This window comes from Heterodontus francisci, chromosome 41 (assembly GCF_036365525.1).
Source record: "Heterodontus francisci isolate sHetFra1 chromosome 41, sHetFra1.hap1, whole genome shotgun sequence".
In the NCBI taxonomy this organism is placed as follows: domain Eukaryota; kingdom Metazoa; phylum Chordata; class Chondrichthyes; order Heterodontiformes; family Heterodontidae; genus Heterodontus; species Heterodontus francisci.
In genome coordinates, this window is record NC_090411.1 from 33,533,548 (window position 1) to 33,560,324 (window position 26,777).

At 45.6% G+C, this 26,777-nt stretch overlaps 1 protein-coding gene and 1 pseudogene across 5 annotated transcripts in view; one reads left to right on the forward strand and one right to left on the reverse strand.

Annotated features, from left to right (window-relative positions):
- Nucleotides 1-12,940: 12,940 nt before the first annotated feature.
- The window catches only part of zgc:92360 (uncharacterized protein LOC436988 homolog), a 50,698-nt gene continuing 36,861 nt past the window's right edge, over nt 12,941-26,777 (reverse strand). For all 5 annotated transcript variants that reach the window (XM_068019783.1, XM_068019781.1, XM_068019780.1 and 2 more), the window contains 5 exons: nt 24,270-24,353; nt 23,616-23,678; nt 17,609-17,680; nt 16,032-16,263; nt 12,941-14,497 (listed from right to left, as the gene is read on the reverse strand). In XM_068019783.1, coding sequence (XP_067875884.1) covers nt 14,469-14,497; nt 16,032-16,263; nt 17,609-17,680; nt 23,616-23,678; nt 24,270-24,353 — 480 coding nt within the window. In that variant the 3' untranslated portion in view covers nt 12,941-14,468. The remainder of the gene's footprint in view (nt 14,498-16,031; nt 16,264-17,608; nt 17,681-23,615; nt 23,679-24,269; nt 24,354-26,777) is intronic.
- On the forward strand, nt 22,896-23,038 carry LOC137354852 (5.8S ribosomal RNA; annotated as a pseudogene).

Below are 26,777 nucleotides of genomic sequence, written 5' to 3' on the forward strand. Positions count from 1 at the left end.
AGTCTGTCCTCCCCGATTGCCTGCCCCTCCTCCGAGGTTATGTTCGTGCCCGGGTGTCCCTGGAGAAGGAGCATGCGGTGTCCACCGGCAGACTTGAGGCCTTCCATGGCTGGCAGGCACCGCAGGGACTGGAGTGCATTGTCGATGTCGAGAATGGCATTTTAATTTGAGTTTTTGGTTTATTTATTCGATTTTAACAAAGTTACTTTTAAAATGTATATAAAGGGATCCTGAGGATTAAAGGCCCCCTTAACATAACATACATAAAAGAGGCCTGGGGTCTCAAGGCCACCTTCAAAAAAAAAAAGGGGTTAGATTAAAAAAAAATGGGGTTAGATACAGAGTAAAGCTCCCTCTTCACTGTCCCATCAAACACTCCCAGAAGTGGCACAGCACAGGGTTAGGTATAGGGTAAAGCTCCCTCTACACTGTCCCCATCAAACAATCCCAGGACAGGTACAGCATGGATTGCATACAGGGTATCCCTTTGTGCCTGTGCCCTCTCTCTAAAGAGCTTGTTCCGTGATTGGGCCAGTGAGATAGTGAGGTTTGGAATGCTGCCATCTCCCTCCTTAATCACCAGCAATCCTGGAGATAAGAAGCTTAACAATCTTAACGCTAATTTGGCCATTCCTGGGCAGGAATTAAGTGATACAATGGGACAGCTCATGTTGTGTGGCCCGTGACACTCAATTGCTGCAGACAGTCCAGATCACATGAAGCTTCACCAAGTGTGTCAGTGCAAGTCCTTCTTAACACAGAGCTCTTTAAATGTCTCATAAATAACAAATAACCCTTGACTGAATCTTAATGACCTCGTGGGGAATAGCTCCATCGGAAATGTTGTACGAGGAAAGTAAACTACATTATTTTAATCATGTCATTAAATAACTGCGGCATTAGTAGTCAAATGTGTTTTATTTAATAGCCTCCCTTGTTCAAAATATACCTCCTCCACCAATTCAAAAAAAGCATGTGAAAATGACAATGCTGAGCCTCTTTATCAGTAACACTCTGGGTGAATGAGCTGCCCATGGCGGGACTCAGCCATAAAGACCAGGGGGTCCAGGTTTGACCCCTGACCTATGCTCTTGGGGCTTCAGGAAGAGTGGTTCAGTTGTCCCCATCGTCCCAGGCCAAGGGTGAGTTGATGATCAGGCTGAGCTCCTGCTTCTGATTGGTCTCCAGTGACTCCTGTGTGGGCATTGGGTAAGAATGGGAATGGGCAATAAACTGTGGGCATTGCTGCTCTGAGCTGGGTGATTATTATTTCTGTACATGGCACAGAGACACACGTGAAACTCTTGGCCACATGTGTGTGATGCCCTTAAATTTGCCAACTCTCTGTATTTTATGTGGGTGATCAGAATTTTGCTCTTTTGCCCTCTTTCTCTCCAATTTCTTTCCCCTCCCTTTATTACTCTCTCTCTCTTTTCCTCTCACTCCATTGCACACTTTGCTCATCATTTTTCTCTGATTCCTCTCCCGTCTCTTTCTGCACCTTTCTCTCCATTGCACTCTCTAGTTCTATCACACTCTACCTCTCTCTGTCCTTCTCCCTATCACTCACTTTTACTCCCTCTAGCTAGATTGGGATTTTACACTGATACATGGTTATCTATCAGTGCCAATAGTTCTGGCCTAGGAGCAACCTGATCTTGGCACTACTGCTTTGACCCTGTAAACTGGGCAGATTTATTGTTTCACACAGACCAGCACAGTGCATACAGGCTTCAATTCCCAGTGTGACTTCACTGAAAATGAGAACTGCAGTAGCTGATCCAATTTCACCTGGTTTACTCTATCTCCCAAAGTGCAAACTATCCCAAATTGCCTCTTCCATCTGCCCTTTCTCGCTTCCTTGTCTTTCAGTTCGCAGCTCTGATGAGAGGTCTTCACTTGAAACATTGACCCATTTTTCTTGTATTCAGCAAAAGTAGTTGCATAATTTTTCTGGCTTCATTTTAGCTGTCACTTGATTTAAAAGAAAAAGAATTGATTATGATTGAGACTGCTTATGGCATTATCAGGAAAACCAGCTTCGACTATTTACCAAGTGTAGAATTCAACTTTGGGGGTGGGGGGAGGTAGTAGATTGGGGGATATGCCCCACTCCCCCAGTTTCCTCTGTACTCCTGCCCATGTTACATCTGACCGCAAATGAATCCGATAGTGTAAGAGAGCTGGTATTATTAATACCAGTAGCTCGCATTGATATAATATCTTTAAAGTTGGAAAACATCCCAAGGCACTTTACAAAGGCAGAAGCAAGGAAAAAAAAGGGACATTGTGCCAAAAAAGGCAAGGGTTGGGGGAAGGAGATGAAAGCTTGGTCCAAGAGGTGTTATTTCTAAGAAAGGCTGAGAGGGAATTCGAGAGCCTGGGACCTACATGACTGAAGACACTGAAGACATGGAGTGAAGAGTGGGGATGTACAAGAGTTAGAGGAGTAGAATGTTCTGAGGACGGGGCGGGGGGAAGTTTGTAAGGCTATAGGATACAGAGATTGGGAGAAAGGGGTCAATGAAAGGGATTTCAACACAAGGATAAGAATTTTAAATTTGAAGCATTGGAGAACAAAGACAGGAATTGGACTGGATACAAGTTAGGAAGTGGGGCATCAGCGTTTTAGATGAGCTGAAGATTATGGAGGGCGGGACAGCACTGGAATAGTCGAGTCTGGAGGTGAGAAAGGCATGAATGAGCAATAGGTTTAAATGATCGCTGGGTAGTTAAGGATGAGAAGGCCATTCAGCCCATCTTGATTCATCCACCACGACAGAAGCTTCACCAATTGCAACACCCAAACGTATCTTAAAAGATTCTAAGGTTCTTGGCCCCACTGCTTTATCTGACCTCCAAGTGCCAATCACTCTGTGTGAGGAGAAACCTCCTGATATCAGCCCTAAAGTTTACTTTTTAAAAGTTTTAAATATTTGAAGCTGTGAAGTGATTCATTTCAGTAGGAAGAACTTGGAGAGACAATATAAAACAAAGGTTACAATTCTAAAGAGGGTGCAGGAGCAGAGGGACCTGGGTGTATATGTGCATATATATATTGAAGATGGCAGGACAGGTTAAGAGAGTAGTTAATAAAGCATAGAGTATCCTGGGCTTTATTAATCAGGGCATAGAGTACAAGAGCAAGGAAGTTATGTTGAAATTGTAAAAGACACTAGTTCGGCCTCAGCTGGAGTATTCGTCCAATTCTGGGCACTTGAGGAAAGATGTGAGGGCATTAGAGTGAGTACAGAAAAGATTCACAAGAATGGTTCCAGGATGAGGAATTTCAGTTATGAAGATAGATTGAAGAAGTTGGGACTGTTTTCCTTGGAGAAGAGAAGGCTGAGATGTGATTTGATCAAGGTATTCAAAATCATGAAAGGTCTGGACAGAGTAGACAGAGAGAAACTGTTTCCACTCATGAAAGGATCGAGAACGAGAGGGCACAGATTTAAAGTATTTGGTAAAAGAAGCAAAAGTGACATGAGGAAAAACTTCTCACGCCACCACCTGCAAGTCCCCCTCCAAGTCACACACTATCCTAACTTGGAACTATATCACCGTTCCTTCACTGTTGCTGGGTGAAAATCCTGGAACTCCCTTCCTAACACCACAGTGGGTGTACCTACCCCACATGGACTGCAGCGGTTCAAGAAGGCGGCTCAGCACCACCTTCTCAAGGGCAATTAGGGATGGGCAATAAATGCTGTCCTAGCCAGCGATGCCCACGTCCCATGAATGAATAAAAAAAACGCAGAGAGTGGTTAAGGTCTGGAATGCACTGCCTGAGAGTATGGTGGACTCAGGTTTAATTGAAGCATTCGAAAGGGAATTAGAATTAAATGAAAACCAGGAATGTGCAGGGTTACGGGGAGAAGACGGGGGAATGGAACTGAGTGAATTGTTCTTTCGGAAAGCCAGTGCAAACACGATGGCTTCCTTCTTCACTGTAACAATTCTGTGATTCTGTGAAGTTTACAATGCAAGAACTTGCATTTCTATCACAATCTCACAACGATCCCAAACACAACCAATGAAGTACTTTTGAAGTGTAATCACTGTTGTAATGTAGGTAACACAGCAGTCAAATTGCACACAGCAAGATCCCACAAACGGCAATGTGATAATGACCTGATAATCTATCTTTAGTGATGTTGGTTCAGGGATAAATATTTGCCAGGCTCTGGGGATAACTTTCCTGCGTTTATTCTGGGGACTGAGTTCCAGATTTCCACCCCCGCTTTGTGCGGAAAAAATGCTTCATTTCACTCCTGAATGGCCTGGATCTAATTTTAAGATTATGCCACCTTGTTCTTGATTCTTGCACCACCGGGAATAGTTTTTCTGTATCCATCTAATCAAATCCATGTAATATTTTAAATGCCTCAGTCAGATCACCCCTAAACCTAAACTCTAGGGAATACAAGCTAGGTTTGAGTCCTTTGGCCTCATAATTTAACCCTTTAAACCCCAGAATCATTCTAGTGAATCTGTGCTGAATTCTCTTTCTCCAAGGTCAATATCTCTTTCCGCAGACATGCTCACAACTGAACGCAATTACTCCAGATGGGGTTAGACCAAGGCTCTGTACAACTGAAGCGTAATTTTGTACCCCAGCTGTCTTGAGATGAAATCAACACTCATATTGGCCGTTTTGATTGAGCGGGGAGGGAGACAGGTGGTGGGTGGGGGTGTCGTGTTAAAATGGAATACACTCGGTTCCCAGCCAGTACCGAGTCAACTTGGGGTCACAGATGAAGTGCTGTGATTGCCCTCAGAGCCCCTTAGCTACAGAGAGTATGTGGCGTTTGTGTTTGGATGTTTCCTGAGGCCAGTCTATGATGCCTCATATGGTAGAATAACCTACCAACCCATGCCAAGAATGACCACCAAAGCTGAGGTAGCACAGAGATGCCATTCATTGAGGAATTGGAAAAGGAGGGAGAAAATTATGGAGGGAAATAATGGGAAAAAAGAGAAATGTAAGACAAAAAATTAAATACATATATTGATCATGAATAGAAAATATTGATTCAAGCTTACATTGATACAGCGTTGCAGCTGCTCTTGGACTCCCCCATCCAGCTCAAGTCTATCCAGTCTTCAGATGAATTTCCGCAATCCTCCTCACTTGATCCAGAATAAAACGCCTCACCTTTCCTCTTAACGGAATGTGCAACAGACAAAATCCAGGATATCCGTCTCTATCTCATATCCATGAGAATCTCTATTTTCCATCTGTCTCACTCCAGAGCAATAGATGGACACTGTGTGCATCAAACGAGGAGTTTCCATCAGTCACACAATCCATCGTCTCACATACAGACTGAGAGCCACAGGGTGAAGGGATTGTTACAGGAAAAAGTGAGAATGGGTGACTGCTCTAGTGTCTAGCTCTCCCTCCCTATTTATCCTGTTATCTCTCTTGCTCTCACACTTCCTCACACTCTCTGTCTTTCTCCCTCCCCTCTTCCCTCTTCCTCCCACCCCCTCACTCTCTTCCCTCTCCCTTTCTCCTTTCTCTCCCCTATGACTCCCTCTCCTTCCCTTTCTCTCCCTTTCCCCCTCTTTCCCCCCTCTTTAGCCCCTCTCACTCTCCCCTCTTTCCCCCTCCTATTCTCTCTCTTCCCCTTTCTGTTCCCCTCTCTCTCTCCTTCCCTCCCTCTTTCACCCTCTTGCTCTCTCTCTTTCCCCTTCTCTCTCTTTCCCCTTCTCTCTCTGTCCCCTTCTCTCTCTGTCCCCTTCTCTCTCTGTCCCCTTCTCTCTCTGTCCCCTTCTCTCTCTTTCCCCTTCTCTCTCTTTCCCCCTCTCTCTCTTTCCCCCTCTCTCTCTTTCCCCCTTTCTCTCTCTCCCCCTCTCTCTCTTTTCCCCCTCTCTCTCTTTTCCCCCTCTCTCTCTTTTCCCCCTCTCTCTCTTTTCCCCCTCTCTCTCTTTTCCCCCTCTCTCTCTTTTCCCCTTCTCTTCTTCTCTCACCTCTCTTCCTCTCCTCCTTTCACTCTGCCAGCTTCTCTGTTTAGTTTGGTAACGGCTGACTGGCTTTGTCAGCTGATTGCTGCCCCAGACACTAATCCCAACATCTACATGAGAAAAATAATGTGCTATTCTATATGTCATCCACTCCCGGCCAGTGAAATTCCATTCTTGGTTCACACCCTTCTTTCATTCTCTTCCTAATTCAAAATTTCTCCTGTTTGCTCTTTTTCTTCTCTTTTAACATTCTCTTCTTTTCTATTTCTTGTTTTTGTCCTCATTCTATTTCTCTCTTTTGCTCATTCTCAATCTCTTGTGTTTATTAAAGGGAACAGCAATAGAACTGGGCGGCACAGTGGCGCAGTGGTTAGCACCACAGCCTCACAGCTCCAGGGACCCGGGTTCGATTCCGGGCACTGCCTGTGTGGAGTTTGCAAGTTCTCCCTGTGTCTGCGTGGGTTTTCTCCGTGTGCTCCGGTTTCCTCCCACAAGCAAAAAGACTTGCAGGTTGGTAGGTAAATTGGCCATTATAAATTGTCACTAGTATAGGTAGGTGGAAGGGAAATATAGGGACAGGTGGGGATGTTTGGTAGGAATGTAGGATTAGTATAAATGGGTGGTTGATGGTCGGCACAGACTCGGTGGGCCGAAGGGCCTGTTTCAGTGCTGTATCTCTAATCTAACCTAAAGAAAACTACTTTATAGAACAGAATAGAAAAAAACTTACATAGTGTCTTTCACAACCTCAGGACATCCCAAAATGATTTGCATACAACGAAGTGCTTTTGAAGTGTAATCACTGTTATTATGCAGGAAAGGTGGCAGCCAATTTGCACACAGTAAGCTCCCATAAACAGCAATGAAATAAATGATCAGAAAATCTGTTTCAGTGGTGTGAGACCAGCAACTGGGGAGAATGCCTCAATTTTAAAATTCCCCTCCTTGTGTTCAAATCCCTCCAAGGCTGCGCCCCCTCTCTACCTCTGTAACCTCCTACAACCCTGTGAGATCTCTGCGCTCCTCCAATTCTGGCCTCTTATTCATCCTCGATTTTAATCACCCCACCATTGGCGGCCGTGCCTTCAGCTGCCTGGGCCCTAAACTCTGGAATTCCATTCCTAAACCTCCCCAACTCTCTCTCCTAAAAACCTACCTCTTTGACCCAGCTTTTGATTATTAGATTAGATTAGATTAGAGATACAACACTGAAACAGGCCCTTGCAAACTCCACACAGGCAGTACCCGGAATCGAACCCAGGTCCCTGGAGCTGTGAAGCTGCAGTGCTAACCACTCCGCCACTGGTATCTGCTCTAATATCTCCTTACTTGGCTCGGAGACAAATTTTCTCCCAACAATGCACCTTGGGACATTTTACATTCAGGGCGCTGTATAAATGAAAGTTGCTGTTGTTGTTAATGAGAGAAGCACTAACTCTTCAGGAAGAAAACTGAGTAGATATGTTTGCCAACTCCAGGATTGCCCTGGAATCTCCGGGAATTGCAGATTAATCTCCTGGACACTGCAGCGAGCAACATCCAGGAGAAAAATAAAAGGGCCATTAAAAAAAAATGGGCTTTGTAAATATTTCTCTGGACAGTTCTGTTCATTTGTTAGACAAATATGGGGGGATGAAAAGGTGATTGTTTGGAGGTGGGAGGTATATGATGAATCATCCAGAAACAGAACTGGCTACCCTGAGGTGAAGTTGATTGCAACACTAAAGGGTGTAAGGAATTGTTTGTGGAGAGTTAATCAAGTTAACGGTGACTTGAGTTAAAGGAATACATCAACATGTTTCTATATATTGGAGGCCGTGTATTTATTGGGCTGATTAGTTTCTCTGTGGTTTGTCTGAACTGAATGGCAAAAGCTGACTTTTTAAATTAGCACTCTGTCTTTCCCCCACAACCTCTTGTGTTTGGTAATGTCGTGGTGTTTACTGATCCAACTTTGTTTTTCAACAGTAAGGACAGAAAAAAAGAACTTGCATTTCTATAGTGCCACTCACGATCTCATGGCATCCCGATGTGATTTACAGCCAATTAAGTACTTTCTGACATGGAGTCACTGTTGTAATGTAGAAAAGGCAGCAGTCAATTTGTGCACAGCAAGCTCCCATAAACAGCACTTTGGTAATAAAGAAAATGCTAGAAATACTCAGCAGGTCAGACAGTATCTGTGACGAGAGAGAAACAGAGTTCATGTTTCAGGGCTGCGTGACCTTTCATCAGAACTGGGAAAAGTTTAAAATGTAATAGGTTTTAAGTAGGTGAAATGGGGGAGGGTGGGGGAAAAGAACGAAAGGGAAGGTCTGTGATCGAGCGGAAGACAGGAGCGATTAAATGACAAAAGCGTTAGTCGTGCAGGGTAAAAGGGAGTGATGATGGGGCAAGAAAAGAAACAAAAGATGTGCCGAGAGCAGGTATGAATTGCCGAATGATGAACAGTGGCTGTCAAAGCAAAAACAAGAGAGCAACAAGGGCAAGACCGAAAGCTGCAAAGAAAAGGAAACAAAATGAGGGCAGAGATTACAATCTGAAATTGTTGAACTTAATATTGAGTCCAGAAGGCTGTAGAGTGCCTGATCGAAAGATGAGATGCTGTTCCTCGAGCTTATGTTGAGCTTCATTGGAACAAGGCAGGAGGCCGAGGACAGAAAGGTCAGAGTGGGAGTGGAATGGAGAATTAAAAGGACAGGTGCCCGGTAGCTCGGGTCACGCTTGCGGACTGAACAGAGGTGCTCTGCAAAGCTGTCACCCAATCTGTTTGGTCTTTCCAATGTAGAGCAGACCACATTGTGAGCAGCAAATAGAGGATACTAGATTGAAAGAAATACACGTACATCACTGTTTAAACTGCAAAGAGCGTCTGGGGCCTTGGATAGTGAGGAGAGAGGAGGTGAAAGGGCAGGTATTACACCTCCTGTGCTTGCATGGAAAAGTGCCATGGGAGGTGGAGAGGGTACTAAGGATGACTGAGGAGTGGACCAGGGTGTCGCAGAGGGAATAGTCCTTTCGGAATAATGAAAGGGGAGGGAAAGGGAAGATGTGTTTGATGGTGGCATCACGCTGGTGGTGGCGGAACTGGCGGAGGATGATCCATTGAATATGATTAGATTAGATTAGATTAGAGATACAGCACTGAAACAGGCCCTTCGGCCCACCGAGTCTGTGCCGAACATCAACCACCCATTTATACTAATCCTACACTAATCCCATATTCCTACCAAACATCCCCACCTGTCCCTATATTTCCCTACCACCTACCTATACTAGTGACAATTTATAATGGCCAATTTACCTATCAACCTGCAAGTCTTTTGGCTTGTGGGAGGAAACCGGAGCACCCGGAGAAAACCCACGCAGACACAGGGAGAACTTGCAAACTCCACACAGGCAGTACCCGGAATCGAACCCGGGTCCCTGGAGCTGTGAGGCTGCGGTGCTAACCACTGCGCCACTGTGCCGCCCACAGGCGGCTGGAGGCTGGTGGATAGAAAGTGAGGACAAGGGGAACCCGATCTTGGTTTAGGAAGGGAGGGGAAAGTGTAGTGAGATTGGACATTCATGGTGAAGAGGAGATGGTTAGGGCCAGGAAAATTGGAAACTGTTAAAGAGACTTGGGTGTCCTTGTACAAGGAACACAGAAAATAGCATGCAGGTACAGCAAGCAATTAGGAAGGTAAATGGCATGTTGGCCTTGATTACAAGGGGATTGGAGTACAGGTGGAGGGTGAGACAACATCTGGAATACTGTGTGCAGTTTTGGTCTCCACATTTAAGGAAGGATATACTTGCAGTGGAGGAGTACAGTGAAGGTTTGCTAAATTGGTCCCTGGGATGAGGGGGTTGTCCTATGATGAAAGGCTGAGTAAATTGGGTCTATATTCTCTGGAGTTTAGAAGAATGACAGGCAATCTCATAGAGAGATACAGCACTGAAACAGGCACTTCGGCCCACTGAGTCTGTGAAGACCATCAATCACCCATTTATACTAATCCTACGTTCCGATGAAGGGTCACTGACCCAAGGCGTTGGCTCCGCTTCTCTTTCCACGGGTGCTGCCGGACCTGCTGAGTGGTTCCAGCATTTCTTGTTTTTGTTTCAGATTTCCAGCATCCGCAGTATTTTGCTTTTACATTAATACCACGTTCCCTACCGCCTACCTACACTAGGGGCAATTTACCTATCAACCTGCAAGTCTTTGACTGTGGGAAGAAACCGGAGCACCCGGCAGAAACCCACATGGTCACAGGTAGAACTTGCAAACTCTGCACAGGCAGTACCCAGAACTGAACCCAGGTCGCTGGAACTGTGAGGCTGCGGTGCTAACACTGCGCCACTGTGCTGCCCCGAAACAAGTGAAACACACAAGATTCTCAAGGTGCTGGGTAGTGTAGACACTGTTTCCACTGGTCAGGGAATCTAAAACACGGGGGCACAGTCTCAGGATAAGGGGCCAATCATTTAGGACTGAGATGAGGAGAAATTACTTCACTCAAAGGGTTGTGCATCTTTGGAATTCTCTACCCCAGAGGGTACCCCATCATTGAATATATTTAAGGCTGGGATAGATAAATTTTTCGTTTATCAGGGAATCAATGGATATGGTGGGTGAGTGGGCGAGAAAGGGGAATTGAAGCCTAAGATCAGCATGATCATATTGAATGGCAAAGCAGGCTCGATGGGTCATATGGTCTACTCCTGCTCCTATTTCTTGTGTTCTTGTGTTGAACTTGCTTTGTGCAAACTGCCTGCTGAGTATCCTACCTTACAATAGGAACTACACTTCAAAAAGTAATGTATTGGCTGTGAAACACTTTTAAATATCCTGCAGTCATGAAAGGCATGATATCAGTGCAAGCTCTTTCACTCTTGAGTCATTTGCATATCTCTGCCTTGAGAGAAATTTCAATATTTGCGTTTGGATCTTTGATTTACAGTGACTGACAGCTGACTGCTCAGTCGCACGTCCTGTGGTGTTGCTCCTGCCCTCCCCCCCCCCCCCCACCCCCTACATTTTGCTCAGCTTGAGTTTAATCGATGAACCCGCATCTCGTCATTTTATGATTTCTGATTCACTCCCTCTCAGTGTGACTCCCCTGCCAATAACCATGCTCCCTCTGACTTAAAGCTTCTGTGTTACATATCACACCAAGCATCTATTGAATGCATTAAATGCTGCTGAGTTTCGAAAAAGGATTTTCTTTTGAATCGCTGTTAGTTTTCGTGCTCATTGAAGTGAGGAAATCAAAAGCTTTCCGTCCCAGACAATCAGGTCTGGCATTGAACACTCCCAGACCACATATAGCACGCAGTGCTCCAATTCTGGCCTCTTGCGTACATGTGATTTTCACTGTGCAACCATTGGCGGATGTGCCTTCAGCAGCCTGGGCCTTACATTTTGGAATTCCTCCCTAAACTTCTCTACCTCTCTCTGCTCTTTATCAAGTTTTTGATCACCTGACCTAAAATCTCCTTATGTGCCTCAATATCAAACGTTGTTTGCTAACGCTGCTGTTAAGCAGCTTGAGATGTCTTACTACGTTAAAAGTGCAGCATAAATCCAAGTTGTGCTTGTTGCTTGAAGCTGTAATATGTTAACCGAATGGTCAATCTTTAAGTCCAACCCTAGATCTGAGCTCTGGAAGGTTATTTAGTCATGGAGGGATCACATGAGAGCTCCACCCTGTCCTCATCTGACTCCAACAGCTAACACAGCAGAGCCAGAACCCAGGAATTGCTGGTCTGCACAAATTCAAGCTCACCCGCTGATACCGTACCAATTGGTTTGTTCGGGGTACTCCTCTCTGATCTGTTATTTCTGATCTCAATCATTTCAGTGGCTTTCTAATCTTTGGAACTATTCGACCAGGTATTGGAGACAGTGTAGAAAAGGGCAACCGAGGCCCAGATTACAACTCCTGATCCTGTGGAGAAAAGGTAGGAAGAACTTGCATTTATAAAGCACCTTTCTTGATCTCAGATGTCCCAAAGCACTTCACAATGACATACTTTTTGAAGTGTAGTCACTGTTGTAATGTAGGAAATGCAGCAGCCAATTTGCGCACAGCAAGCTCCCACAAACAGCAATGAGATAATGAACAAATCATCTGTTTTTAGTGATGTTGGTTGAGGGATAAACACTGGTCCCAGGACGCCAGGGAGAACTCTCCAGATCTTCAAAATAGTGGCCGTAGGATCTTTCGCATCCACTTGACAGGGCAGATATGGCCTAAAGTTTCATCCGAAAGATGGCACCTCTGACAGTGAGGCACTCCCTCAGTATTTTGCTGCAAGTGTCAGCCTGGATTATGGACTCAAGTCTCTGGAGTGGGACTGAACCCAGGACCTTCTGACTCAGGTGGGCGAGCGATCCATTGAGCCATGGCTGAGGAGAGGCTGAAGGGCCCTGGATTATTTACTCCAGAGTTGAGAAAGATTATGGGTAGAGAGTACTCAAGACGCTGAAGGATTTCGAGAAATTGGAACCTGGTAATTGGTTACTGATTGTCACTAAGTCTAGAAGCAGGGGCAGGGGCTCCACCTGAGAAAATGAAAGGGGAAAAGACAGTTTAACTGCTGTACTCAGAGGGAGGCCAGCATGTGGAATAGACTTTGTAGGCGGGCAGATAGTGTGGGAAAATTCAAGGGAAACTTGGAGAGATGTTTGAGTGAGTGGGCGATTGAGAGAGTTAACTGTGTGACTGCACAGCCTTTCCCAGTCCTGTTTTCTGTTCCTCTGTGTGTGAGCAACAGCAATGTACATTTACATAGTGCCTTCACCATAATAAAACGTCCCAAGGCATGTGACAGGAACATTACCAAACCAGAAAAAAGTTCCAGGTGCTATATAAATGCAAGATGTTGTTGGCCCAGGTTTCTACCTAGGTGACATTCTATATTGGAGTGTGTTGGTTTGCCACATTGAGGCTACCAGTTTTCAAACAAAATCAGTTTTCTTTCCATTGTTTTCCTTTATTTTAATTGAACATTAGAAATTGTCTAATTTAACATTTAACATTTTAACAAAGAGTGTTCACCATTCACTGAGCAGCCACAGGGCTGCATTTCCCCTGAGGGCGGCCTCTGTGTGACTGACACATGCCTGCAGACCATGGTGGGATCAACTGTGAGGTATCCATATATCTGCCCAAAGGACCTCTCTTTTTTCCAAGGGTGCAGCAATCTCGAATAGAAACAGGAATGATCACACATTTCACTTTTGGCAGGATATTATTATTGATCAAGGTGAGGGATGTCAGTACAGTGGAATCGAACACTTTCCTGTTTTAGACAACCAGTATTAGCTTGGTTAAATACAGTTACATGCAGAGTAAGGCCCCCTCTACACTGTCCCCATCAGACACTCCCAGAACAGGTACAGAATGGATTAGGTACAGAGTAAAGCTCCCTCTACACTGTCCCCATCAGACACTCCCAGGACAGGTATAGCACGGGGGTTAGATACAGAGTAAAGCTCCCTCTACACTGTCCCCATCAAACACTCCCAGGACAGGTACAGCACGGGGGTTAGATACAGAGTAAAGCTCCCTCTACACTGTCCCATCAAGCACTCTCTCTGTGTCCACCAGGTAATGACATTGAACTTCCCAGGATTTTTTTTTATTTGTTCACGTGATATGGGCTTCGCTGGCTAGGCCTGCATTTATTGCCCATCCCTAATTGCCCTAGAGAAGGTGGTGGTGAGCCATTGAATTGAGCAGCTCTTTGTGAGTGAGACTTGGCCAGTGGCACGCGAGTGGGGCAATGGGGGAGAGCGTGGGTGGTGGGGGACTGGGGAGAGGGGAGAGGGTTGTTGAATGGACGTCAGTCAGCTGTGACTCCTCAATAGTCAAAGACTGGCTGACACTGCAGATGTGGCAAATGTCTGCTTGACCAATGTGTGGAAAAAAAAAGGGATTAGATATAAAGTTCCCTTTACACTGTTCCATCAATGTGTCTCAGCTCTATCCTCTAAAGAACATTCCTTTATTGCTCCAGTATGACAATTTTTCATTTCCCTAATTGATAACAATGAATAAAATATTCTGCTGAGTGTACTGGTCTCCGTGCCGGGATTTGCAGAGTACACTCCCAGCACATGGAACTCTTCAGAAGGAACACGAAGCTGTAGAATCTCTGTACAATCTACCCTTTAATGTCCATTTAACCTACGATCTGATTCCTGAATTGCCGCTTCAAACCCAGATGTTGAGTCACCTTGGATTAGTCTGTCATATGAAAACCCTCAGCACCTGCTTAATACAGCCTAACGATTTATGTCCTGCTTCTGTTCTAGAACGTTCTAAAACGTGAGCCACAGGTTTACGAAGCCAAGACCGCAGGGGAAATGGCTCCACTTCCATCAGTAATAATTGGTATCATTGGTAAACGTGAGGAACCTGTTAACCTTCCAGCAGCATCTTTATGGCATTGTGTCATGTTTATCTGTAAAGCCGAGGTCAGAGGTTGGAGGTCAGCTCGTTGGACGTTTATCGTCTGTGCTTGAAATAGGCTTCCACTGAAAGGGAAAGGAAAATCATTAACTAAATTGAGGAAGAAACCTACACAGGACAGTGAGTAGCCCTGCAATCACTTCTTGCTCTTCCCCTCTCTGTCCCATCTCCTCTCCAACTTCCTTGAGGAAATGACAAGCCAGATGGACTGGTGTTGGTGTGAGGGACAAGGGTGTGGTGTAACTCCTCTTCCCCCGTGTAAATCCTCCCCCCAGTGTAGCTTCTCTCCCCCAGTGTAGTACCTTCCCCAGTATTGCTTCTCCCCAAGTATAGTTCCTCCTCCACTGCAGCTCCTCCCTCCAGTGTAGCTCCTCCCCCAATCTCCTGACTCTTGCTGGGTTATGGGTTCTATGGATTGTCATTGAGGAACTATCCATTCTTCGTGTGTGAGTATATTGGCAGGCTATTCCGCCAAGGAGGGCTTCACATCCAATCCCTCGCCTGGGAACAGTGGCATAGTGGTGATTTTTTTTTATTCATTCATGGGATGTGGGCGTCACTGGCCAGGCCAGCATTTATTGCCCATCCCTAATTGCCCTTGAGAAGGTGGTGGTGAGCTGCCTTCTTGAACCGCTGCAGTCCATTTGGGGTAGGTACACCCACAGTGCTGTTAGGAAGGGAGTTCCAGGATTTGGACCCAGCGACAGTGAAGGAACAGCGATATAGTTCCAAGTCAGGATGGTGTTTGACTTGGAGGGGAACTTGCAGGTGGTGGTGTTCCCACGTATTTGCTGCCCTTGTCCTTCTAGTTGGTAGAGGTCGCAGGTTTGGAAGGTGCTGTCTAAGGAACCTTGGTGCATTGCTGCAGTGCATCGTGTAGATGGTACACACTGCTGCCACTGTGCGTCGGTGGTGGAGGGAGTGAAGATGTCACTGAGCTAGTAATCTAGAGACCCGGGCTAATGCCCTGGGGACATGGGTTCAAATCTCACCAAATTTAAATTCAAGTAATTAATAATTTCAATTAATTTTAAAAATGTGGAATTGAAAGCTAGTCTCAGTAATGGTGCCACGAAACTATCATCGATTGTCACAGAAACCCATCTGGTTCACTAACGTCCTTTAGGGAAGGAAATCTGCTGTCCTTACCTGGTCTGGCCTACATGTGACTCCAGACCCACAGCAATGTGGTTAACTCTTAGCTTCCCTCTGAAATGGCCTAGCAAGACACTCAGTTGTCAAGGGCAATGAAGGATGAGCAATAAATGCTGGTGTTGCCAGTGACACCTATATCCTGTGAATAAAAAACACCCAAGGGCCAGACATTGATCAGCCCTGGCTGATTTCATACCCCCTCCCCTTGTCCAGACTGTTGAGGCCAAGACTAATGCTCCAATAGTTGGCCTGACTCTGCAATTTGCTAACTGAGCAGAGGCTGTAGTATGGGACCTGGGATTTTCCTGTTCTGTGTGGCTACAATGGCCAGTGACGGAGTTCCAACAGTGTTCGTAAGCTGCAGAGTAGCTCTCCAACGCTAGGGGAAATTTCATGGTCAACTCAAGCCAGGAGAGCATGTGAAAGAGAGACTGCGAAACCTACTTGTGTATTCCTGGGGTGACATCTGTTGACTCATCACTTGTTTGAACACCACCATCCAACCTTGCTGCTCGCTTTCCGTTTCGCATGTGAACAGGAACTCCCTGTCCGGTGTTACTATGGTGATGCCATACTGCCAGCTTGGGTTTCCCTGGGCGCCTGGGGGAAGCCCCACTTTGACCAGGTATCCGTTGTCACTGCTGCCAATGAAGACTTCTCCTTTGGCAAACGCATCCTGCGGAAACAACATACACTGCGGTCCTTTAATGCTCTCTAACTGTGGGGCCAGGAGGTTTTAGGAGTTAGCACATTATCTTTGAACGAGCTATCCAATTAGTCCAACTCCCCCACTCGTTTCCCACAGCCCTGCAAATTTTTTCCCTTCAAGTATTTATCCAATTCCTTTTTGAAAGTTACTATTGAATCTGCTTCCACCGCCCTTTCAGGCAGCGCATTCCAGATCACAACAACTCACTGTGTAAAAAAAAATTCTCATCTCCTCTCTGGTCATTAATCGTAAATCTATGTCCAACCCTCGTGCCACTGGAAATAATTACTCCCAATCTACACTACCAAGCCCTTCATTTCGAACACCTCTATTAAATCTTCCCTTAACCTTCTCTGCTCTAAGAAGCACAATCCCACCTTCTCCAGTCTCTCCACATAACTGAAGTCCCTCCTCCCTGGTACCATTCTAATAAATCTCCTCCTCACCCTTTCCAAGGCCTTGACATCCTCAGTATTTGCCTCTCTCACTATTTGAATTACTGTAAAAACATTCTCTTTTCAATTTGCTCACTTATATAGAATTATAAAGTATCTACAGCCCAGAAACAGGCCATTCGGCCCAATTGGTTGCTGCTGCTGTTTCTACCCCTCACGAGCGTCCTTCCCCTCCCACTACCTCTTTCTCATCTGCTTCACATCCCTCTACAATGTCCCAACAATATAGCCGAGTCTCAAAAAGAATTGCTCTCCATTGCACAACTCGCTTCCTGCACCAGAAATTGTGTCGCCCCCCGTGCGAGTTTTCCAAGTCAGTAGACTTGTATGGTGAGCCCAAACCCACTAAGAGCTGTATTGAGAGCATTTCCAAATCTTTCACACAGGACCCTTATAATCAGGAGAAAGAGTGTGAGAAAAAGTGAGTTTGTGAGAAAGAGAACCAGGGTGAGAGAGTGAGTGTGAGAGAGTGAAGAGCGAGAAAAAGATTGACAGAGTGAGTGTATGAGAGAAAGAGTGTGAGAGAGAATGTAAGAGAAAATGAGTGTGAGGGCGCAAGAGAGTGAGAATGAACGTGAGAGAGTGAGAATGAACGTGAGAGAGCGAGAACATGAAAACTAGCGTGTGTGAGAGAAAGCGAGAGTGACAGAGTGTGAGCGAGTGAGTATGTAAACAAGTGACAGAACGAGTCTGAATGAAGAGAAAAAGATTGAGAGGTTGAGTGCAACAGACAATGATGAGCGAGAGTGTAAGATTGAGAATGTGAGAGAAAGTGAGTGTGAGAATGAATGTGTGAGAGAGGGACCTCTTCCAGCTCTTCCTGGACGGATTTGAGGCCCAGTTTAGAACGTACGTACCAGGGGGTCCTTGTAATACATCAGGCGTCGGTGATCCAGTGTAAACCATCGTTTCTTGAACCCTTCAGTTTGCTTTGAGCAAGAAAAAGTGAGTGAATGCTTCAGTTTAGCAGTTTAATTTTTATCAGTGTTTGACACATATTGGAGGAGCACTAGGTGTTACTCACACAGAACTAACAGTCACACAGGCTACTGGACTGACTCTGCTGATGTTAGGTATTGGTGCTACAGGCTTGTGGGTCAGTGTTAGGAGGGCAAGGGTGTAACCAAGGGGCAAAATCTTCTTGGTCTCAACAGTGGAAATGACACCAACCTCTGAGTCAGAAGGTTGTAGTTTCAAGCCCCATTCCAAAGACTTAAGCCCATAATCCAGACTGACTATTTTAGTGCGGTACTGAGGGAGCACTGCACTGTCAGAGGTGCCGTCTTTCAAATGAGATGTTAAACCGAGGCCCAGTCTGCCCTCTCGGGTGGACGTACAAGATACCATGGCACAATTTCGAAGAAGAGCAGGGGAGTTCTCCCCAGTGTTCCGGGCCAATATTTATCTCTCAACCAACATCAACCTCCTGCTGATTACCACCTACTGCTCTCCCTCAGCTGATGAATCAATACTCCTCCATGTTGAACACCACTTGGAAGAAGCAATGAGGGCAGCAAGGGAACAGAATGTACTCTGGGTGGGGACTTCAATGTCCATCACTAAGTGCCTTGGTAGCACTCACCGAGATGGCCAAGTCCTAAAGGACATATCTGTCATACTTGGCCTGTGGCAGGTGGTGAGAGAATCAACGCAAGGGAAAACCTAATTGACCTCATCCTCACAACTCTCCTTGTTCCAGCTGCATCTATCCATGACAGTATTGGTCAGAATGACCACCAAACAGTCCTAGAGACCAAGTTCCAACTTCACACTGAGTTCACCATACTCATATAGCACACCACTATACATAAGATCAGAAATAGGAGCAGGAGTAGGACATTCAGCCCTTCAAGCCCACTCCGCCATTCAATGAGATCATGTCTGATCTACTTCAACACCATTTTCCTGCACTATCCCCATATCCCTTGATATTTTTAATATGTAGAAATCTATCGATCTCAATCTTGAAAATACTCAATGACTGAGCCTCCACAGCCCTCTGGGGCGGAGAATTCCGCAGATTAACCACCCTCTGCATGAAGAAATTCCCCCTCAAATCAATCCTAAATGGCCTGCTCCTTATTCTAAGACTGTGTCTCCTGGTTCTAGACTCCCCAGACAGGGGAAACATCCTTCCTGCATCTACCCTGTCCAGCCCTGTAAGAATTTTGTATGTTTGAATGAGATCAACTCTCATTTTTCTAAACTCCAGAGAATAAAGGCCCAGTCTAGTTAATCTTTCCACATAGGACAACCCTCCGTCCCAGAAATTAGTTTGGTGAACGTTCGTTGCACTCCTTCTATGGCAAGTAAATCTTTCCTTGGGTAAGAAGACCAAAACTGCAAAAATTACTCCAGGTATGGTCTCACCAAGGCGCTAGCTATATAAAACTCTAGTTAGGCCACAGCTGGAATACTGTGTACAGTTCTGGGCACCACACTATAGGAAGGATGTGATTGCACTGGAGAGGGTGCAGAGGAGATTCACCAGGATGTTGCCTGAGCTGGAGCATTTCAGCTATGAGGAGAGACTGAAAAGGCTAGGGTTGTTTTCCTTAGAGCAGAGAAGGCTGATGGGAGACATGATTGAGGTGTACAAAATTATGAGGGGCATTGATAGGTTAGATAGGAAGAGACTTTTTCCCTTAGCGGAGGGGTCAATAACCAGGGGGGCATCGATTTGAGGTAAAGGGCAGGAAGGTTAGAGAGGATTAGAGGAAACATTTTTTCACCCAGAGGATGGTTGGAATCTGGAACACACTGCCTGAAGCGGTGGTAGAGGCAGGAATCCTCACAACATATAAGAAGTATTTAGATGAGCACTTGAAGTGCCATGGTATACAAGGATATGGGCCAAATGCTGTAAAATGGGATTAGAATAGTTAAGTGCTCGATGGCTGGTACAGACCTGATGGGCCGAAGGGCCTGTTTCTGTGCTTTATGACTCTATATCATTGCAGATGCTGCCAAACCTGTTGAGTGTTTCTGGCACTTTCTGTTCTCATTTCAGAATTCCAGTATCCACAGTTTTTTGCTCATCTACATAATTGCAGTAAGACTTCTTTATTCCTATACTCAAATCCTCTTATAATAAAGGCCAACATACCATTTGCCTTCTTAATTACTTGCTCTACCTGCATGTTAGCTTTCAGTGACTCATGAACAAGGAGACCCAAAACCCTTTGATGTTCAACACTTCCCAGCCTATCACCATTGAAGAAATACTCTATTTCTGTTTCTCCTACCAAAGTGGATAACCTCACATGTCTCCACATTGTATTCCATCTGCGAAATTTTTGCCCATTTGCTTAGCCTCTCCAAATCCCCTTGAAACGTCTTTGCATCCTCCTCCTCAACCCACACTTCCACCTACTTTTGTGTCATCTGAAAACTTGTAAATACTACATTTAATCCTCACATCCAAATCATTGATATAGATTGTGAATAGCTGGGGCCCAAGCACTGATCCTTGTGGTACCCCACTAGTCACAGCCTGCCAACATGAAAATGACCCCTTTATTCCTACTCTCTGTTTTCTGTCCATTAACCAGTTCTCAATCCGTGCCAGTATATTCCCCCCAATCGCATATGCTCTTAATTTTGTTTACTAACCTCTTGTGTGGGACCATATCAAAAGCTTTCTGAAAATCTAAATATACCACATCCACCAGTTCCCCCTTATCTATTCTGCTGGTTACATCCTCAAATAAATTCCAACAGGTTTGTCAAACATGATTTCCCATTCTTAAATCCATGTTGACTCTGCCCAATCCTACCGTTATTTTCTACGTCCCTGTTATCACATCCTTTATGATAGATTCTAGCATTTTCCCTATGATTGATGTTAGACTAACAGGTCTGTTTTCTCTCTCCCTCCTTTCTTAAATAGTGGGGTTACAATTGCTACCTTCAATCTGCAGGAACCATTCCAGAGTCTATAGAATTGTGAAAGATGACCACCAATGCATCTATTATCTCTGCAGCCACCTCTTTCAACACTCTGGGATGTAGATCATCAGGTCCAGGGGATTTATTGATCCGGATGAAGCTGACGAGAACAGCTGCCGATACTTCAATCTCCGATCCTGCTGTCTTCACAGTCCAGAGTGTCTGCAGCCACGGCGTGCGGTAAGTCCATTGAGGTGAAGAAGGAGCTGCGGGACCCGAGAGAAGTCCTGTGAAAAGGTGCCCCGAACACCCAAGGCATCCACGAACGGCCCCGCCGGCCGCAACTTCAAAGCGCCCGCGGGAGATGGCTCGGAGAGCATCTGCAGCGCACTGTCGGCAATGCTGCATGCCTTTATTTAAACCACTGCAAAAAAAAACCCTTAGCAAATGTAATCACCTCTAAGTCTGCCAAATGATGCTTCACCTCCCGAAGGACGTGGATGAGCTTTCCGGACGTCGATGGTGGGCACTGAGGAAATGGCTTATTACCTGCACCAGATTCCACCCCCCCTCCCCCCCTTTACCCCCCTTCCACCCCCCTCCACCCCCGTCCCCTTCCCTGCTCCACCCTCTCAGCTCACCCCCTCACAACCCCGTCCCAGCCCGCCCCCCCCTCGCACCATCTTCACCCCGCACCCCCTTCCCCTGCACCCCCCCACCCCCTCCCTCTACCCCTCCCCCTTGCATCCCCTCCTCCCACCGGCACCATCCTACACCTCTGTAGGGGCCCCAACAACCCCACTGCCTTGTGGGCGTCTCGGGAGAGACCAAGGCTAAGGGAGTAAACCCTAACAGAAAATCCGGAGCGGAACCCCGTCAGCGGTCATGTGTCACCTTTGGCATGTTTCCGGCAGTTCCTGCAGCCATACTGGTGCCAAACGTCGTGTCCTGCACTCCTTTGGACCCCACCAGAAAGGCCGAGAGGGGGGTTTTGACGACTGGGCAACTCTCAACCTCCATAAATTTGCCCAGGCATGCGCCATGGAGAGGTCACTCCATAGTTGCCTCACAGCGACTGAAACAACACGGAAGGCAGCAGTTACGGGTTATAAGTCCAATTGGCCTTTATAGCCACTCCAGGCGCTGCTTCACAAACCACTGACCACCTCCAGGCGCGTATCCATTGTCTCTCGAGATAAGGAGGCCCAAAAGAAAGTCCCTTTCATTTCTCTAGTACTATTTTTTTTACTCGTGTTCCGTGGCACTACCACCGTGCTAAATGGGATAGGTTTAAAACAGATCTAGCAGCTAAAAACTGGGCATCCATAAGGTGCTGTGGGCCATCAGTAGCAGCAGAATTGTACTCAATCACAATCTGTAACCTCATGGCCTTGTTCAATGAGGAGTGGAAGAGAGCATGCCAAGAGCAGCACCAGGCATACCCGAAAATGAGGTTCCAACCTGGTGAAGCAATAACACAGGACTACATGCATACTAAACAGCAGAAGCAGCATGCTATAGACAGAGCTAAGCAATCCCACAATCAATGAATCAGATCAAAGCTCTGCAGTCCTGCCACATTCAGTCATTAATGGTGCTGGATAATTGGGTTGGCCTGAAAACATAAAAGGTGCTATACAAATGAAAGATCTATCCTTCTTTTCTTCTGTACTTGTGACATAGTTGTGTGTCATGTAAAATACATAGGTTAACTGCAGTGTTTTAAGCTTGTATGTTAAGTATTTTCATATGTACCTAACAGAGGGTGATAGTCACGGAAGTAATGCTCTTATTCATTAAGGTGCTTAATATATGTTGAAGGGAAAGGAATTTAAAAGGAATTTTCTTCAGAACCTCATTCCACATTCAGTTTGTGTGACTCTGTGTATCCATCTGCAATGTTCACCAATAGTTGTGCAAGGTCACAAATGTATCTTCCTCATTTCACCAGACAACACTGAATCCTAGCAGACCTGCTGTGTGCCCGAGTCCGATTTGTTGGCTGCTGAGCTCCAACTACGATGTAATACCTGATCCAGCCTCTGGCCAGGTGCCAACCTAACCCTGCTCTTTTTTATTTATTCGTTAATGGGATGTGGGCATCGAATGCAAGGTCAGCATTTATTGCCCATCCCTAATTGCCCTTGAGAAGGTGGTGGTGAGCTGCCTTCTTGTCCTTCTAGGTGGTAGAGGTTGCAGGCTTGGAAGGTGCTGCCTGTGGAGCCTCGAGGGAGGGATAAACCGAAACCATGAGACAACTCTTAGTGGTGGATCACTTAGCTCGTGCGTCGATGAAGAATGCAGCTAACTGCGAGAATGAATGTGAATTGCAGGACACGTTGATCATTGACGCTTTGAATGCACTTTGTGGCCCTGGGTTCCTCCTTAGAGAAGGGATAGAGTTCGAAAAGAATTCTTAAGAAGAGTTGGAGTTTATAGCCCCTTGGCACATCTCTTAATCATCTTTGAAGTGTGGTCACTGTTCTTATTCTAGAACATGGCAGCCATTTTGTACACAGCAACGTCTCAGAAACAGTACTGTGACGAATGCCTGTTTTTTTTTTTGCGTGGTGTTGGCTGTGGAAGGAATAGTGGTCAGGATCCTAGGAAATCTCCCTGTTTTCCAATAGTGCCATTGGATTTTATAGGCCTTCTTCAATGTACAGAAGGCAACTGTGGGTGGTGACAGGAAGTGACCCCATTGGTGACAGGAAGTGTGCCCAGTTCTCCACCTGAACTGCAAATTTCTAAAGGAAAAGTCATGCTCCCAATTGAAACAATAAATGTTAATAAAAACCAATCAGGGTAATTGGTGTCTCTGAGCGTACTGATGGTGATTATATTCTGCCCGCCATCGCCCCATCTCACCCTCTCCCCCCTGCCCCCCACCCGTGGCTAGGCGGGTGTGCGTGTGTGTTGGCTCAGAGCCATTTTGCAGCTGTAGCTTTGAATGAAAATGGGATGTTGTTCTCTTACTTTAGGGCCTGTTTTCTCCATGTAACCTTCCTTCAGGAAATTCCTGGTCAGTTTGTGCTTTAGCTGTGAATGGAAACATGAGCTGGTAAATATATTAATCAAACATTAACAGGCACGGGCACTCAGACTCATTATTAGTGCCAAAAAATACATCTAATTTTAATTACCTCCATGTCACCATGTGTTGCATGCTACACGCTACACCACCTGGTCCCTGCCTTGGGCTGAATCAGATGACACATCGGATCAACAGCATAGAAACAGGTCATTTAACCCAACTGGTCCATGCTGGTGTATTTACTCCTCATGAACCTCCTCCCACTATAATTACAACTCCTCATCCTCCCCCACTGCCCCATCCCTCTATTATCTTTCCCTCAGTGTGCACCAAGACTCTCCTTCAATCTATTAATGATACCTGCTTCAACCAATCCTTGAGCTTCACATTCTCACCATTCTCTGAGCACACTCGCACGCACATGTTCCACCTCAAACCGCGCACACAGACCCAGATGCAGACCCAGTTAGGAGCTTGTCTCCAGAGAGGCTGAGAGAGTGAGTGTTTTTCAGTGGTACACGATGAGCTCATTAAGCTCAGAGCTGCCGACTGGGTTGATATTTCAGTCCTCAAACGCTAACATTAGTGGAGCTCACCTCATTGTCACTTGCTCCCGGGAAAGCGACTTTTAAATAATGAAACTGGACGGCACGAATGGCATTGAACCAGTCTACAATTTCCTGTGGGGGAAAACAAAAAATAGGTCCAGTTAGATTAGGACCCAGCCTTTGAATAATGTGCGAGTTGGGTTGCTAACTGTCCATTAATACCCGCGAGTCTCCAGGCCACAGTTGTGAGCAACACCTGAAAGAAAAATCAAAGGGATTGTGTTTCTTTGAACAATTTCATTTATTAGTTCTAAAAGTATAGGAGATACAACAACTTGCATTCAAATAGCATCTTTAATGCAATAAAACATGCCAAGGAGTGTTATAAAGCAACATTTGATGGGAGAAAAAAAGGGCCGTTTCATTAATAATCAAGATTAACCCAACTGGGTCACAACGAGTCTGTTCCCTTTCCAATTGGCTGTGGGAAGACGGTGAATCAATTGGGTGAACCAATGGCGGCAGGGTGGTTTGAGGTGGGAGGTCATGTGATAAAACCTCCAGGAATAAAGCCAATCAGTGTTGGTAACCCAAAGTGCTAATGACACCAGATGCGATACTTACCTTAAATTTTACACTACACTGACCAGTCACTTGAGCCCCTGGTTGTTGCCATGGCTACCGAGACTACTTTCAATATAGTAAATAGACTGGCATAAATTTCACTGATTCCAATCCTGGTTCCTCACTGTGGGTAACAGGATACTGAAGTGATGCAATAGGTTGGTGAAATAGGACCAAGGTGACTGCATTTCTATAGCACCTTTCATAACCTCAGAATGACCCAAAGCAGTTTACAGCCAATGAAGTACTTTTGAAGTGTTGTAATGTAGGAAACACAGCAGCTAATTTGTGCACAGTAAGCTCCCATAAACAGCAATGTGATAATGATCAGATCATGTGTTTTATGTGATGTTGATTGAGGGATACATATTGGCCACCAGTGAGGAATTCCCTACTCTTCCTCAAAGTAGTGCCATGGAATATTTTTACATCACCTGAGACAGCAGATTAGACCTCAGTTTAATGTCTCATCTGAAGGTCAGCACCTCTGACACCACAGCACTCCCTCGGTATTGCACGGGAATGTTGACCTTGATTGGGACTTGAACCTCCAACCTTCTGGTCTCCAGTGGGAGTGCTACCAACTGAGCCATGGCTGACACAGAAAGGGTTTGCATGGGCTTTGAAAATGGGGCAAGATATTTAACAGATTTGATTCATTTGTCCTTATTCAGTGACTAAAACATTTTGTTCACTGCAGAAGCTGTTAGGTCATTTCCGTGAGGAAAAATAGTATTGAATAAGAATTGCCAAACCTATAACTGGAATATGGTGTCAAGAACTGTCTGTGCTGTTCCTCTGTGGTTAAGCTTTGTTCTGCTGTTGAGAGTTTGATGGGGGATGTTTGCAGAATGCGATCAGCTTATTAGGAACAAATTGGGATGCTTCACTTCACACAGAAATGTACTCATTAAGCAGTTTAGTCTGGCACTGGTATTAAATGACTTGACATGAATTCAATGTAACTAAGAGTCACTGCAAGTGCAAAACCCAGTTATCCTACCTCTCAATCTTCTCCCCTCGCAGCCTGCAGGCTGCTCCATTGTGCCAGCGCATCGCCAGTACCTTCCTCAAGTGGTCTGCACAGTTGGTGCAGGGCTATTCAACCCAGGGAAGCATCACAGCCAATCACTTCCTTATCCTCGTAGTCATGTAATTATTTGTGGCACAAAAGGAGGCCAATTGGCCCATTGAACCCATGCCATGGAACTATTCTATCAGTCCCACTCCCCCACTCGATCCCTTTAGCCCCGCTAGTCTATTTCCTTCAAGTGTTCTTTCAACTTCCCCTTGAAGTCATTGATTGTCTTTGCTTCCACCAGGGTCGCGGGCAGCGAGTTCCAGGTCATTACCTCCCAACTGCCTCGCACACTGAGCTAGTCCTTGAGCTGGTGACTTTGCCTATACCTTCTCCAGCCTGTGGTCACTGAGTCCAAATGACACAAGTTGAGGTCAATTAACACTTTGCATTTCTATAGTGTTTTAACATAGAAAAATGTCCCAAGGGAACCAGTGTAGATCAGCAAGCACAGGGAGTGAAGAGTGACGTTATGATCTGGGCAGCAGAGTTTTGGATGGAACGACAGTTTATGGGAGGTAGAAGCTGGGAGGTAGCTAGGAGAGCATTGGAATAATGTAGCCTCGAGGTGACTATAACGTGGATGAGAAATATCAGCACAGCTCGGGGATCTAATCTGGAATTTACTGGATCCTGTGGATCAGTTTATTCAGCCCAACTGGTGGAATTTCTTGAGAGAATGTTAAGCTACTTTCCCATTCTATCTACATGGGACTGCTTTGTACTGACTCGAATGAAGCATCCTGTAATTACTCATCTCTCTAGCAAACAAGTTGGATCCTGCTCCAAGTGTCAGCTACAAGCTATTCTATCTCTAGTTTAGACTGACTAATTTAAGCAGTGTGTGAGACACA